Source organism: Drosophila innubila, chromosome 4 (assembly GCF_004354385.1).
Source record: "Drosophila innubila isolate TH190305 chromosome 4, UK_Dinn_1.0, whole genome shotgun sequence".
In the NCBI taxonomy this organism is placed as follows: domain Eukaryota; kingdom Metazoa; phylum Arthropoda; class Insecta; order Diptera; family Drosophilidae; genus Drosophila; species Drosophila innubila.
Genome location: NC_047625.1, coordinates 1983167 through 2000472, shown reverse-complemented (window position 1 = coordinate 2000472; position 17306 = coordinate 1983167). Strand labels below are relative to the sequence as shown.

At 32.5% G+C, this 17306-nt stretch overlaps 2 protein-coding genes and 1 long non-coding RNA gene across 4 annotated transcripts; 2 read left to right on the top strand and 1 right to left on the bottom strand.

Moving 5' to 3' along the window:
* The first annotated feature begins 2955 nt into the window (after positions 1-2955).
* Positions 2956-5032, top strand: LOC117785273. Its single transcript, XM_034623248.1, has 3 exons — positions 2956-3351; positions 4671-4770; positions 4831-5032. Exons 1-3 carry the CDS (start codon positions 3111-3113, stop codon positions 5030-5032), a joined length of 543 nt encoding a protein of 180 aa, XP_034479139.1. The 5' UTR covers positions 2956-3110.
* A 2300-nt stretch (positions 5033-7332) lies between these two features.
* LOC117789245 lies at positions 7333-9075 on the bottom strand. Of its 2 annotated transcripts, none has more exons than XR_004617850.1 (2): positions 9005-9075; positions 7333-7481 (listed from the first exon to the last, which is right to left on the bottom strand). It is a non-coding gene; the product is annotated as an uncharacterized LOC117789245 (long non-coding RNA). The 2 variants fall into 2 exon arrangements; XR_004617873.1 differs by lacking the exon at positions 9005-9075 and adding an exon at positions 8905-8990.
* A 564-nt stretch (positions 9076-9639) lies between these two features.
* LOC117785183 (transcription initiation factor TFIID subunit 3-like) lies at positions 9640-16065 on the top strand. Its single transcript, XM_034623131.1, is given in 8 exon segments — positions 9640-9882; positions 10808-11344; positions 12280-12367; positions 12565-12660; positions 12662-12954; positions 13114-13308; positions 14257-14310; positions 15590-16065. Coding segments are annotated over 8 exon segments (1905 nt in total). The 5' UTR covers positions 9640-9716.
* Positions 16066-17306: the final 1241 nt, after the last annotated feature.

Genomic DNA, 17306 nt, shown 5'->3' with positions numbered 1-17306 from the left:
GATTTTTAACTAGTTTACAACTAAATTTCTAGCCACTTTTAACACACTCCTATTAGTATAGTCTGCTCTTTCTGCATTTCCAATATTAGAATATTTTTAAAACTCTAATAGACGTTTCTTTTAGTGTTTTCTGCGCTCTTTTAGTTAGTCTTGATACTTAAAATAAATATTTTTTAGTCCAGCTTTTTTCTAAGCTATAGTTTGTCTACAATTTTGCTATTAATCACAATACTTATCTTATTTGCGAATGAATGATTTTTAACTAGTTTACAACTAAATTTCTAGCCACTTAACACACTCCTTATTACTGCGGACGGCAGTTCGCGTTAGTGACGAAGCAGCACGAAGGGTGCGAAAGGCGACTAACTATATATACAGCTAAGTTGGAAAATTTGCTACGACTGTCCGATCAGATCGAGTTATATACCGATCGACGGGTTTAGTTCTAACTTACAAAATGGCGTACTAAAACTTTTTTAACCAACCTGGGTCATGAGATACGGGGTGTAAGTGGGAGGGAAAAATTTTGATAATTGCAGCTTATATGTTGGGGCTTTTGGTAAAATTTTTTATTTTTAAAATTTACTTTAAAATACGCGTCGATTGATACCTCAATCACCCAAATCCGATAACTGGTTCAAAGATAAATAAATTTGAAAATTTTAGTGGACTTCTCAAAATGAAATGAAAAGTCAGTTTGTTTGTCTGTTTGTCTGTTTGTCTGTTTGCATCAAAGCGCTAAAGAAGCTTAAATGTAATGATGGGGATTGATTCCTTTTCAAAATCTAGAAATGTTTGTTCTACGATTTTTCAATTTCCCGCTAGTTTAGCGGGAAAACGCTAAATCCGCCAAAATTGAAATCTCAACAGTTTCAAACCATAGAAGCTACAGATATGTTCTATATATCATTAGAAAGGTGTGTTTGAGGGCTTTTAGGCGTACCTTTAAACTTTTTCTAAAGTACTCAGGTAACATTTACAGGTGAAATAAAGTTTTTAGCTTACATTTTGGCGATTTCTGACAAAACGGCTCTAACGATTTTTGTTAAATTTTAATATGTTGTAATACGTACAATTTCGCGTTTTTTGGTATATGAAACATAAATTTTGGTTGAGGGTTCGGAAGATATTACCTGTTAAGTGAATAAATACATTTTCTATCGGTCGAAAATCACGTTTTAGTACGAAAAACTTTTTGGTTTTATGAGATATCTCAACAAAATGATACAATATGCATTATAACTTGGTTTTATATATTCTGACCAAAGTATGGTTGAAATCGGACCACTATATCATATAGCAAATTCATAGGACCGATCGGTATCAAAATTAGGTTTTAGTATGAAAAACTTTTTTGTTTAATAGAAATCTTAACCAAACTAATACAATATGCATTTATCTTGGTTTTATATATCCTGACCAAAGTTGGTTCAAATCGGACCACTATATCATATAGCTGTCATAGGACCGATCGGTCCAATATTAAGTCTTAGTATGAAAAACTTTTTTGTTTTACTAGATATCGTAACCAAACTAATAGAATATGCATTTATTTAAGACTTATATATCCTGAACAAAGTTGGTTCTAATCGGAACCACTATATCATATAGCTGTCATAGGACCGATCGAGTGAAATCCAAGTCTTAGTATGAAAAACTTTTTTTTCATAGTAAGTACGAGGTCTCCGACAGTATAGTATGCTCGGCTGTAGCAACGCGAGCAAAGGAGCAGGGGCGGCCCCTAGTTTTCTTTATAATTAAAGAAAAAAAATTTTTAAATATGAAATACGTTCAACAACTAAATTTTATATTTTACTATTTGCCTGCATTAATGATAAAGTTACAATGTCAAAAGCAAAAGCAATTGCAAATTTCTGATATCCACAAACGAGGTGACGAGCAATTTTAGATGATCAATTTAGAGAACAAAATTCAGTTTAATCATTTTAAATAAAATAAATTATAAAAACGAAAAAAGTATTCGGCACCGCGCAAAAAAGTTATTTTTATGTACAAAGAAGATCCTTTTACTCACAGTGCACAATGCCAATTTTCGTTTTTTATATTAATTTATATTTTTATTTTAAAATTTTTAGATTAAACTGAATTTTGTCGTCAAAATTGATATCAGAAATTTTGGGTCTAGAAATTGTTGTCACTAGATCTTTACCTCGTTTAGAGGTTTTACTTTCATTTCATTTCATTTCATTTCATTCTCTTACTTTACACTCTCGCAACTCTGTCAAATATCAACCAATTTTAATAAGTAATGCCTTTTTTAAACATTATTTGACTTCAAAATAGAAGCAGCATCTTAATTAAAAAATTAAATTCTGGAATACTTCGAAGTCTCATTACATCTAAATTGATGCTACATTTAAATTATTTTTAATGAAGGACTATTAGTCATATATTTTTTTTTTTCTTTGAAAATTTTTGGACAACTTTGAAGTCGCATAGCTTTGTCAAATCTGAATCAATTTGAATAATTAATGTGTTTTTAAACAATATTTGACTACTTAGTTTATGCTGCATCTAAAATATTTAAAATTTTTCTAAAATTACCCATTTGTTAATTTGTTTCCCTTTGGTCAACTTTGAACTCTCATAGCTCTGTCAAATCTCAATAAATTTTTATAAGCGATGTCTTTTTAGACATTATTTGAATTCAAAATTTATGCTGCATTTAAATTTTTTTTATTATTCATTTAATTTTATTTGTTTGTAATCACTGAAAAAGAAAAAATTGTACTTAATCTTACATACAACATACAATTTAACTTAAGAAAACTATATTGATATGATAATTTACATACATTTCAAATAATTGATTAATTTTAACAATTATTATTTGTATGAATGATATGATGTTTTGCAGAAAACTCACATCTGGACGAGTCTGTCTACTATGATGCCTTAGCAGCTACTGTTAAAACTCAATATCGAATAGGGTAGGAGCTGCGGGTGATACGCAAGGTGCAGGTCAACCAAGTGATAAGGAGCCCATTAACTGTGATGACATAATAGAATCGGCAAAAGCTAAACTAGTCAGCTCTTCGACAACAAGTTTAATCAAAACTGCAACAGCAATTACCAATTGTAGTCCACTTATGAGCCAGCAAAAAGAGACACCAGGAACTCCCAATGAGATCAGCTCCTGCAGCATTAATTCCGTTGAAGGGATCAAGGTCAAGCTAAATGGCAATATCAATATCAATGGCAGTGGCAGTGGCAGCCAGGTAACTTCTACCACTAATCGAGATGGAATATCAAATATAGCTGCTGCTTCTGCTGCTGCTGCTGCATCTGCTCCTGCTCCTGGATGCGATATATCATCATTGTCAACGCCTAGTAAGATTCCTGTACTAACATCAAATTTGCGTCAGTCAAAATGTGCTTCTTGGGCGGGTGTCGTCACTACCAACAATGTACCAGCACCTGGGTCAATTGGAGCACATGATCTTCAGAATTCACCCAACGAGACACAGACACAGAAACAGACATCCATTCTGGACCCAAATGATAGTCCTCCATTATGTTACTGGTTTACAAAATATTCCTAATATTACGGATTTAACACCAGGTTTGTTCTGTTCATGCATGCTTGTAGTTCCTAAGCGATCATTTCATTGATCGCGCACAACAACAATTAACAATTTTAGAAAATCTCCCATCGAATAGGGAAACAGGGAAATAGGGGCGCTTCAAGATCGTATGATAAGGGAATTTTACAGGAGTTGTAATTAATTGGTTTTATAAAAATTGAAATCATTATTTAAGACTTGGTTTAATTTAATAAAAATAATAATAATTTCCCAATGGTTCTCTTTTATACTTTAAGGCAATCAAATTTTTAAACAAAAAACTGCAACTTTTTCAAAGAATCGAACTTAAGAGCTTCATTTAAATATGATAAATTCTTGTGACTTTTAACAGGGACCGTAACGATTACAATCTGTTATTTAAAAAGCTAAGATACACAAATTATTTATTTTATATTATTTAAAATATTATTTTTATATAATTAAATAAGCTTAAATAATAATAATAAATAATAATTATTATATTTAAATTTTTATCTTCAAATTAAACCATATTTTCAATTATTATTTTAAATATTAAAAATGAAAGTTCATTTTACATTTTAACTATGGTAACATGTGATGTGTTAAGTTATTGAATATTTTGAATATTTTTGAATTGGTACAGAATATTTTTACATTCAATTTTTGTGTTTAAAAGTTATTCTAATTTGTTATTACAAACAATTAATTATTATTTATTTATTATTTTAAAATTGAAAATGAGAGTTATTTTATGATATTTAAATTAAAATTTAAACATGATTTATTAATATTTCAAACTTTAATTGAAAAGTGATGATTAGCTTAAATAATTCAAATAAATATTTTATGCGATCCTGCTTTAGTCAAAGTCATATTTTGTTGTTTACCCTTGCTTTTTATTTAAATTATTGGGTTTGTGAATTTTTCCTTTGTGAAAGCAATTACATTCCAAATCCTTGAAGCTAAGTTTGCATCCTTGAACCGCACATTTTCTCTAGTTATGTATTCCTAAGCCAATTTAATTAATTTCAATTATTTCACACGATTTCCATACTACTACAATTTCTTCATAAATAATGTGTATTTTTTGAATATTAAATGTAGGATTACGACGCCGTCGAGAGTCTTCTGAAGGAAAGTATGTAACAGATCCGACGCAATTAAATCTAAGATTTCAACGTCCACGGTGTCGGGCTTCCAGCAGGTATGAGACAGAATTAAATAGTATATTCAATTAATATTAATTTACAGTTACAAATTACAGTTCTCGCGGCGTTCCAACATCAATGCTGGGCAATTTTGATGATCAGTCAACTGATAACAGTGAAGATAAGGCTGGCAAGGGATTAGGTGAAGACATTACGGATTTGGGTCAGTTTCATATAAAGCCGAACCATCAGCTGCAGCATGGAATCAAAATACAAATGAGACTCCATTGCGAAATGATATTTCGCCACCGCCGGTGATCCCAAAATTGAGAATAGTGCACGATTACGTCGATACAGACATAATATAGAATAATTTAAAAAAAAAAAACAAAAAAAAAAAGCAGCTTATAAATTTAAAAGCAATAGTCTCATGTCATAGTAATGAATCGAATAGTCATAGAAATAAATACATAAATGGAATTAACCCGTATCCACGAGAATATACACATAGATATTCAATTGATTTGGAATTATATGAAACGGGGCTTCTATAGAATCTGAACATAAATATATAAAAATGGAAAAGTTCATGATCCTGCAACTTAGCCAGTACTGGTGTCTTAACTAAAAAGTAAATTTAGACTACGTGTATGCTTAGAATTTGATTATGAAATGAATATGCTGAAGAAGCTCTTAGCTATACACGTACATATTCATGCGATATCTACTGCATAGATATTATAAATTATTGTATATTTATAAAATCCACAAAAAACACCAGCAATACAAAGTTATAGTTAGTTAATTTTAAAAGTGATACAAAGCTTCATATGACATGACCTGTTATCAATCGTTTCATTTCATTTCCATTTCAAGATTCGCTTTCTACAAAACCTTTAATTCGAATATTGAGTTACCCAAAACCACTTATGTAACTTGTGTCAATAATTTAATTATATAATTTATAACATTAGTGTGAATAAACTGGATTAGCAATGCACTCTTATTCGTATTCGTAATCAAAAAGTATTCAATGAATAAATGTTGCATTCATCCCAACGTTATCAACTTAAAAATGATAATATTTAAATAAATACTGTGGTACGAATACGTAAGAGACTAGTATATTTAAATACAAATAATAAAAATGGTTTTTCTCTGGAAAATAAGTTAACGGAAGATTTCATTTCAAATGTAGGTTCTTATCGATAGACTTCAATACAATTTAAATGAAATAACCACACATATGGGTTATTGTAAATATTCGAATATTGCAAATTATAATTAGAAGAAATAAAACCTTAATAAAGAGTAAAGTTAATTTTACCCACAAATGTAGCTACTTGTTCTCCAATTGTTATCTGTCACCAGTGAAATTCTATGGCAATAAAACTCTTCAATGGAATCTCAACGCAAACTTTATTGAGACTACTTGACTGCAAGATTTATTTTTAATTTATTTTCCATTTCAATTGTCACCAAATCTGAGAGCTCTAGCTCTTAAAATTCTTCGTGATCTAAGAAAGATGAAAAGACTATTTAATCAACAAAATATTATGGAAAAATGTAGCTTTAGTCTTGACATGTGTCGTATTTTTTAATTTTGGACCAAAGTGTACACTGTACAGTCATCATATTGATAATACCCTCAATAAAACCTATATTATCGATGTATGTGGTTGAATGTGTAGCAAGGCTTGCGAATATCCGGGTTCTTCTTGGCAAAAGACACAGATTGGGATTCTCCAAAGGCAATTTCATTTTGTTTTGCAAATTTGCGTACATCAATTTCTGCAGCACTCTTCAAAAAAGAAGTTAAAAAAACAATAATTATTCTTCTACAAAATATACAAATAATAATGCTTACTTTTATTTTGTTGACTTCAGCACGCAGCATTATAATTTTTGTCTCGCCAGTTTCGATTATTCCTTTTATGCTATTAACTTGCCTTTGATATTTCTTATTATTAACTCATTTGAATCTTCAAAAGTTATTTTAGGTGTAGGTGATGTACTTGGTGGGCACATTTCTCCAAAAGTCCTTGATAGTAGGCATAAAGATGTTTTACGTATCTAAAGATATAAATCAAAAAATTAAATTAAATATTTATCCAAATATAATGATGAAAAAGGTGTTACACTTACTTTACTTTTCAAACTCAAATCAAGATGAATTCTCGATGTTTTCCTAATCAAATCACGTGAAGTACTAAAATTAGTGGGTCCCAAAATTCCACTCTCTGATGAAAAATTGTTCAGCTTTATCAATGCTTCCTCTTTGAACATTCGATTCCTTTATCGACTGATCAAGGTCAATTTTGGTATGTAATTGATTCGGTACCCGATGGTACAATGTGTTTCTTTCGGCTTCAGTTCCCTGCCGATTTGCACGAGTAAAAATAAAATTGATAGCAGGATGCGAGAAAGATCTTAACTCTCTTCGAGTTGTAGTTGGCGTCTTGAGAGCATATCGTTGGAATTTATCGCAATTTCCATCTGATTTAGAGCAATGAGAATCTTGAGAATTTTGTGAATAAATATTCCCTTTTGTGATTTTATTTGAATGCAAGTATTGTGGACACAAAGCATTTAGCTCATTCAATTTCAAATTATCCACTTTGCCAGGAACGAGTTCACAGTTACAGTGATCAACAAAATAGCTTCCGCAGGAGTGACGATTTCCTTTTAATTTCTCCATTATTATTTCCATCCGTAATTGTTTAATTAAAAAAAAATAAAATTCGAAAATCGTGCAAGTAGTTAGGATCTGAAAAGTACATTATAAGTTGAGTTTATAAACAAATGCAGTTAATAAACAAAATTAGCTTTTAAATGATTGCAATTAAAGTATTGAAAGTTTTTTTTGATAAAACTAAAAATACTCAGGACAGGAAAAATCCAGTTCAACTACATATAAAACAAAAACTGTGGCAAAATTAGAAGGATACAAATTTAGCAGCATTTTTCCGAAAAGCTTCACTTTTAGAATATCTTAAAAATAGTGTTTCCAAATGAACTAATCGAAATTTCACATTTAAAGAAAACAAAGCTCCAAACAAAATGACTGTCCAACAATTTTTTTTTGTTATGAATAATAAAAAGAATATACTTGGGTGTTCCAGAAACGAGAGTACAAAATTTTAAATACAGAAAAATTTCATATTTACATCTTGTCTAGTCTTCATGTGGAGTCTTGAATAAAATGTTTAAATGATAAACAAAATAAAACTTCATCAAAGATACAAAACAATGCAATAAACATATACATATGTATATGTCTGTGTGTTCATATAAATAATTTGTTAAGCCTTACAGTTTTATTTGAATCTATTAGCAGGTACTCGCGTGGGTGTAAGCTGCTAATTTTTATTATTTTTTTTATATTCAAGTTGAACTCCAAATTAGCAATGTACACCTAATAATAAGAAGAAGCGCAAAACCAAAAAAGTATATTCATATTTAGAATATTAGAATAAAGTAGACCAACAATTTCTGCTATTTTTTTTCTGCCGTTTTTTTTATATGGAGATCGTTTTTTGGTCTACTCGATACTGAATTAAAGAAAATAATGCACACAGTTCATTATTAAAAGAAAACATTGAGAAATTGTTTATTTTTTAATTACATTACAGTAACTGAAGAAAAATGTATATTAAATTGGACTTAACATTAAAAATAAAAAATAAAAAATCAATATTAAGAATATTCTTTGTCCAGAAAATTACTTGACAGACTGTATTTAGATACTGTTTGCTACATTGCATTTTAACATCTCGAAGTAAATTAAATATGAATAAGTATTTAAAGGTGTTTTATTAGATCAACTGCTCGATGGGAAAGTTTTGGTTTTAACCCGTTGTTATGAAAGATGAACACAGTATGTCAAGTAATTCTTTTGACAAAGAAAAATATCCGCGGATTTGAAATGCCAAAAATATAAGCACGATTTTGTGCTATTTTACTCACTTTCTATACAAGTAAAAAAAGAGACTAGCAGAAAATTAACTCTGTTAGAATTGTGTTCCTTGTCAATCCAATTACTTAATATATTGTACATAAATACGCGTATAATAATTTGTCTAAACTATTTGAATTGTTTTCCTTGTCAAACCAATTACTTAACATACTGTACATAAACATATAACAATTACGTGTATAACAATTTAGTCTAAAATACAATTAGTACAAACCTTATTACAGAATCACATTGTGTGTATTTGGAGTCATGACTTCACTCGTAAATATTATACTTTCACTCATAATATGTTTTGCAAAAGCCGTGCAACTTACATATTTATTTTTAGTATCTTTAATTCAATTTGTATGTCTGTAGTAATAAATACTTATCAGTTACTTTTGTTGATAAGCATTTTTCAATTTGCTTTATTAAGTAGCATAGCCAAATGTGAGACGCATACTAAGAGAAAGACAACAAAGATGAGACGTTCTCCGATAAACTGAAACTAAATAAACAATGCACGTAATATAGCTATGTTTACAATTGACAATTGTTGTGGCCTCCAACTTCGAACATTTTATGCCGGGAACATTTGTACATTCTGCTCTGAATAAGTTCAAATGAACGGTTTATTAAAATGAGTAAATGAACCAAGAACATTCGTACATTCGTTCCGAACAAGTTTAAATGAATGCTGCATTAAAATAAACAAATTCACTTGCTCAGCAAGCTGAACTAAAAATAGTTGCACTTCGAATTATCGTTAAAGTTTCTTCTGACATTATTTTTTATTGTTGTTTATTGATATGTTAAATATATATTAAAATACACAACTTACTAACATTAATTTTCCAAAATATTTTTCTTTTCTCTATTTGGCTAAAGCAAATGCAAAATGTATCGATGGTCGTTAGCATTGACAACTATCGATAGATTGTGCTAGCGCAGCGATAGTGCGATTTTCGATACATTGTTGTTCAGTCTCAGAAATAGCCACAAATGTAAAAGAAAACATATGCAATTAAAACTTCAAAGTCGTCAATAATGGCTGAAATATATTCTTCGGAAATATTACGCGTTGTTATAGCTCAAATAGCTCAAACTATTGGATATAGCAATACTCAAAGTGCGCCTTTGGAATTGCTAGAAGACATTTTGCTGAGGTTTATACAGGAATTGGCTCGCGATCTTCACAGTCAAGCCGAACACGGTAAATACTTATATTTATATATACATACGTACATGTGTGTTGTTATTTACAAATGTACATCATGTTCACATATACATATGTATAATATTTACATATGTTCTTACTTTATACATGTCTACAGTTTTGGTTTGACTTTCCGATATTTACAGTCAACGATGTCAGTTTTTTTGTCAATTATAAAATGCACATTTAATCAAGGGGCTCCGCTCCTGCTAGCATCGCTCGCTGGTAAGGTCCGGCTACAGTCGAATTTATCAGTAAAATTAGATTGGGGACTCACTTGGTTTATTTTTTAAAATCTTTTAAATTTTATACAAAATTATATTTTGCATGGTTGTATTGTGCAATTTGTCACTACTTGGTCCGTTTACCAATACTAATTTTGTAAGCGAATTTGGGTAAGTTACCCAATTTTGACGCGCCGATTTATAGCCGTTTTCCAACACTATATATAACGGAATCGTGCAGAAAGCTTTAATTTTGATAAAATGTCGTGCACAGGTTGTGATGTTAGTGCGAGAGAGTTTCTTAGACTCAGTAAAAGTGTGTTGTTAGACTTCTTGCGGAGTCACAACGTATTCGCGCGACTTTTTTAAAAAAGTTTTTGCTTACGGCCTACATTTTTCATTTCCTCATGGGAAGATGATGATGACGATACCTAAGACGCCACCCTAGGAAGATGATGATGACGCAGAAGTTGCAGATGCCTAAGAAGCCACAGGCTTCGACCACCAAGGATCAGTTTAAAGTTACGGCAACATTTAAACACCAGTACGAAGTAGTGTTGGTCGTTTTGGCCTGTACAATGCTCAGTCAGTTAATGCGGACAAATTACATATTAATCGAATAAAGTTGCATTAATTTTAGCTTGTCAAAACAATTGCTTGACTAACTGTATGTTTGTATCTGATATTACCACAAACAGCAAATCGCGTTGAGCCCAATCTAAAGGATGTTCAGCTGAGCCTGAAGAATCTAAGCACGGATGTCCACGAATTACTCAACTATATTGGAAATGTTGAGCCAGTTCCCTTCGTCAGAGAAGTTCCCGAATATCCAGTGAAGAGAAACTCGAATTTGAATTTCCTTAAACCCGGCAGTGCCGAAACTCTAACGCGACCAGTTCACATCTTCGAATACCTGCCACCAATTCTACCCACAGACACGGATGCGGCCAACTCGACTGCCAGAGGCGCTAACCAATCGGATCTGAGCAACGATCAGGTTCCATCTGGCTTGGAGGCTGCTCATAATACTTATGGTCATAAGAGTGAAGATGTAATGACCGATTACGGCGACAGCATAAAACCCTTGTCATTGAGCACAACGTCCAGAGATCACGTCGCCGATCCCGATGGACATGCGGTACGGGAAATCAGTAGCGTTGTCATGACAACTGGAGGATTCATCTCGCCGGCTATAGAGGGAAAACTGCCTGAAGCTTTCGTACCAGATATTATTGGTAAGCGATTCTTGAAACTGTAGTTGCAAACAATAGTTATCATGATTGATTTAAGCAATTCCCCATACGAATTTCGAAAAATACGTGTATTACAAATAATAAATATATAAATTAAGGCTGCAAACCTCAAAAAAATTTTAAAGGTTCGGTTCGGCGGTTCGAACCATAGAGCAAGACATTGGTTCGGTTTAATTGGTTTATTTACCCCTGAACCCAAGGTTTGGGTTCGAACCTTGGTTCAATTTTATACATTTAAAACTAAATAAATTTTTTTTAAAAGAAATCAAATTTTGATGATAATTTAAATTTATTTGAATATTTAAATATGACTTTATTCAATCTAAAGTCTCAAATAAATGCGTAATATTAGAAAACCATATAATTTATGTAATTAGTTTTGTACGAACCGAACCTTATATTTTAGAAAGCGGTTCGGTTTAGGTTCGGGTTCACAAAGTAAATAATTTCAAGGGTTCGGTTTATGATCCGGTTCAGGCTACTTAAAACCCGAACCCAACCGGTTTTACGGTTTCAAAACCGGTTTGCAGCCTTGATATAAATAATTAAATTAAATATTATGTACAAAAAATTATACGAAAATTTGATAGTAAAAATTGGGAAACAAAAGTAGAAAACATTAAATTCGGAAATCAAAATTCTCATTTCTGTTAGGAAATAAATATTTAAATAAAATATTGGGATGATAAATATAAAGAAATACCAAAATTTATATATTTCTTTGCTCGATTTCCTAATTTAAGATTCCTTTTCTTTTCTTTCCTATCTTGGTTTTCTAAAATATAATTCTTAGTTTTGTTTTCTTTGTTTTTTTAATTCCTTAAAAATATTCCGAACTCGTTTGAAGTACCGATTTAAGCAACATATTTGATTTAATCATTTCTTGAGCTGTAATAAATGAAAATAAATATTCGCAGAAAAATGGAAAGGACTCGATGCACCGCCTGCATCACCGCCACCTACAATACGGAACCCGAGATCCCATTGCCCACTGAAGCGTTCTTAGTGGACTCACCAAATGCAGCAACAAGAGTATCTTTGTCTTTGGAGACCAAGACACGGACAAGCGAGCAACGTTCATTTAATGAAATATCCACCTCAAGTTTAAGAATGAGATGAATAATGTTTTGGAAGCAAGTAGTCCAGTTGGGACACTCCTAGCCAAAGTAAACCTACAAAGAAGAGTAAAAGAAGCATTTAATTGGTGGATTTCAAAGTGAACATAGCACGGATCTGAATGCTAGTAAAGCTCAAGAGAAAGCACACCGCAAAGCACTGAGAATGTTCCAAAAAATGTCAAAATCAGGCAGATAGCGACGGCAGCAGTAAGGGAAGCAACAACATGTTGAATCTTAAGAAATCCATGAAGAATCTAAATCGCGGAATGTTGTCGTCATTGCCGGACAAGTCAACGGAGCGGGCGCAACTCGAGAAACTGATTAAAAAAGCAAACAAAGCAGCGACAAAAGCAACTAAAGAGTCAAAACAACAGCAGCAACAGCAGAGTCAGTTGCAAACGATGACCAAGTCCACTGGTGCTGAAGGATTTGCTGCATTTGGTCTCACTCAAACCATTCCATTGGCTCCCATTGGTTCAATGACAAATGTCCTTCAACCAGTTGCAGTTCCGTTGCGACTCCATTAGTTGGAGTAGCTAATAATTATACATTTGGCAGTCCGTCTCTTGTTCCATCAACGATTATCGAAAAGAAAGAGAATTCTCGCCAGATGTAAAGGCAACGCCAAATGAGTCTTGGACGAGATCAAACTAGCCAGCGAACCGGACCGCAATAAATTGAATATTTTCAAAAAACTGTCAAAGCCAAAGGCAACAACGACGACAACGCCGACGTCGACGTCTAAGGTCCCATCACCAATGGGACAACTGAATATTGCGACAAATTTGTTTGGAAATGCTTCGCCATTGATAAGCCTACCATCTGGGACAACAATACGCCAGCTCCAGCCTTGAATGCCGTCGATAATGTATCAGTATCTGTACACAAATGAATCAAATGCCATCAAGTATATCGATGACACCAGCATTTGAAGATAATGATCAAACAATCAATCAATCGTCAGCTAACCAAATGTTAACTGATCTTCAAAGGCCGAAGAAACGTGGTCGTAAACCAGGCGGCAAGAATTCTGTCCGATCGACTGAGATGACACCAAAGAAGGTCAAACCTAATAAAATAAATCCAGGTCTCGTCTCGTCATATCCACCGAATTTAACACTTGTTCATCCATTTCCCGTCTTACCATCAGTGCCTACAGAACCGTTAAACTTGAGTCACGTCGATCAACTCAAAGGCGAGCCATTTAATCCATTGTCAAGCTCTATGAACTTTGGTGCGGCTATCTGTGGTGGTGATGTTGGATCCCACAATGAGATAATTTCTGGTGGTGTTGCCCCACAGCAACAACAATTGAAATGTAAACGAGTCAAGGAAAAGAAAGAACGAAAAAAGGCTAAAACCAAATATAATCAATTCGAACCCGACGGTAATCAACTTACAGATAATGCACTAGATCTGAACATTAGTAAAAGTTTCCTTTATGGATTCAGATAAGACTCAGATCTCAGACAAAGCTATCACTCATTAATGAATCTACTGGACCTTCTGATCGAAATTTCAATCAAATCTCACCATCATCAAAATCGCCTGGTATCGGTATGAAACGAATGCCAGATTCATCACCGCCCATAATTGGTGTTGGTGTTCATGGTTATATGGGTGGCTTGGGAGGACTTCCTCTATTGCCTTTTCCCCACGGCCGGGCCTTATACCATCGGCACTCTTCTCGCCAACAAGCCTTGCCAACTTTGGCAAAAAACATATAAGTCCAAACAAGATGATGCCTCATCCATTCATATATCCTTACCTGAACAGGACAATCTTCAACCATTGGATATAGACCAACATTTGAATCGTCAGGGAAAACAGGTAAGAACGATACCATAAATATTTATTTATTAATTTATTTTATGTCAACTAAATACAGTTGACCTAGGGTAATTTTAAATTTTAAACAAAGGTATTAAAAATGCCTTTACATTAATAATTTTAATAAAATCATAACATTTTATAAATGAAACTTAAAAAATTAAAAACCAAAAATTGTAATAAATAAACATACCAAAATAAATCGCAGATCCCACTCTTTAAACCTGACAAAAGAATTCAAATGTTGGGTTATCATTTTACCGTCATTTAAGTTGTACTTTCGACAAATCTGAAGAATTTCAGTGTTCCTATATATATTTTGTAAGTCGCAAAAATCGACTGTCAAATATATATTTATAATTTCCAGAATTTAAAATATGCTTTATTTAATTAAAAAATAGATTTAAAATTTTTTTTCTGCATTTATATTCAATTTTAAAATTTATTTAATTTAATAAGTTTGACATTTTGTCAACCCCAACAATTTGTTGACATTAAAAGCAAGGAATCAAACCGAACCAAATATCGGTTCCAATACAAATTTGGATACAAACGGAATAGGTGTCACACATCTCTTTTGGCAACTAGTTGTTAATATAGTTAAGAAGCAATTACTTCAGGCCCATAATACATGCAACCGAATCTAGTTGAGAAACGACTAGTTGCAGGCCCAGGACAAGCCTTTGTTAAATGGACGACTTCAATACATGGGTTTGGACTACATAGGTAACCAGTTGTTCATCCTTCCCCAACTAGTTTTGTACTAGTAAAAAAACTGTTCGTTTACACTGCAGGACTATTTCGGTAAAGGTATAATTTCGGTTGTCCTTTCGGTTCAGTATTCAGTAAACGGTACTTTCCCCACTGTCCATTTTTTTTCTTTTCGTATTTTCACTTTTAAAATTTGAAATTTGAAAATATATTTTTTCATATACAGCCCATTTGTTCATACTTTCCCTTGATCCTTATTAAAAAAATGTTAAATTGTCATAACTTTTCCAACACTTAACCGATTTTCACTTACCTTAATTGATTCTGCTTCAAAATTTTCTTGAACAAGAATTTATTTCGGTTACGTTTCCGGTTTCAGTACCACTTTTATTATTACTCCATGCTTGAAAGTGTTGTTTGCTTGGTTACTGATCACCGACAATGACTTTTAGGTTGCTTTTGCGCTTTTAGATATTTGTAGAACACACCTGTTTATCTCTAATTTGAAATATAAAAATCAAAAATTAAATTTAAAATAATTTAATTATTTTATTTTATTTATTTATAGAAAATAAATCAAGTGGACTCTCCGTGCAACCTCTGCCCGAATCTCACTTGGAGCGAAGCTATTGCAATGTGGCACCTTTGGTGCCCGATTCGATGAAATTGACATCTTTACAAATGGAAGGGAGTAAGTCGCTCAAGTCGACGGATCAGCAAGGATCTGGTGAAAGTGGTGAACTCAAGGGAAAGGACAACAGTTACTCTTCGGTCTTATCGAAATATTTGCCCAACATTCAGGGAGCTGGCGTTGGATTATTGGGGTTATCATCGGTTGATGCATCGGTTGTGCAAAGTCAGGAATCAACCAGCAGCAAAACAACAGTAAAACAGACGAAGACCACAGCTGGTACTGGAAATCTTGGTGATCCAATTGAAGTCTCAGATGATTCAAACGAAGATGAATCCAATACAGTAGGAATAATTAAAAGAGGCACAACCAATTGGTGGACGGAATCTTGCAACACCAGAAATCAAGCATAATTCAACCAATGAACCTGCAGCAACAATTCGAAAGCATCCCTATTCGATGATCACTAACAACTCTTCACCATCGCCGAAAAAGATAACAAAGGGTGTGCAACCGATTAAAATTAACCAACTTGAAAGCAATACATCGTCATCAGCATCTCACCCAGCAACATCGTCATCATTTAATATAAATTTCATGGGAAATGATAAATTTAAGCGGTGGCGCTGATCTAATACCCTTATCATGTGTCGGACAGTGGCTTGGCATACTCCTCAAAAACAGTGCCTGTCACAAGTTTGGCGGCAGGTGCAACATCGGAATCCTCGGCTCCGGCTGCCAAGACAGATGCTGAACACAATTTTCTATCGAATTTCGTTGGGTCAGCTAATTATGATGATATTACGATAACACCAACGAAAACTTTAAATGACCTTAAACTCCACAAACTGCACAAAAAAAGAAGAAACTAAAGGAGGAAAAAATCAAAAAGAAAAAAAGACAAAAGGACAAAACAAAGAGTAAAGAAAAGCATGATGAAAAAATTGGCTCAAAATAGATAAACCCAAAGGTCTGGATAAAAAGCAGAAAAGGAAAAGAAAAGGATAAACTGGTAAGCCAATTTAAATTTAATATACATTTATTGTTGAAAATTGTCTGATCTCTGAGGTCGAGGATCTGATCTGATCTAAAATTAAGAAACTGTGTAGTCAACTGCCAAATCTCAACCAATTTTAATGATTAATATATTTTTAAACATTATTTGACTTATAAATTGATGCTGCATTTAAATTGTTTTATTTAAGAATATTTAATTTTTCCTTTGAACTCTCAAATCATTGTCAAATCTTAACCAATTTTAGAGGTTAGCCTTTTAAAACACTATTTGAAATTTAAATTGATTCTGCACTTAAATTAATTTTTTATTAAGAAATGTTTGAAAATAATAATAGTTTCAAACTATCCTAATATTACCCATTTTTTTTTTCAAATTTTCCTTTTGTCAGATTTCAACTCATAATTATGTCAAATCCCAACCTTAGTCCTTAGTCTTTTTTAAACACGATTTGAATTCTAAAATGCTGCATTAAAATTATTTTAATTAAGTGCCATTTGAATTGTTCCTAATTACCAATTTTTCAGTAACATACTGTAACATATTGTCATAAAATTGATTTATTTAGGTAAATTAATCATTTAATCTCATAAAATTCGTTAACGGAACCGCCAGATGTGTCACAACTGTCGAAGATAA

Excerpts from the sequence above, each read along its gene's own strand:
- LOC117785273 (XM_034623248.1), top strand. The coding sequence starts at position 3,111 with ATGAGCCAGCAAAAAGAGACACCAGGAACTCCCAATGAGATCAGCTCC. Across the intron at positions 3,352-4,670 it reads ATCATCATTGTCAACGCCTA|GATTACGACGCCGTCGAGAG; the intron begins GTAAGATTCCTG and ends TATTAAATGTAG. Across the intron at positions 4,771-4,830 it reads CGGTGTCGGGCTTCCAGCAG|TTCTCGCGGCGTTCCAACAT; the intron begins GTATGAGACAGA and ends TACAAATTACAG.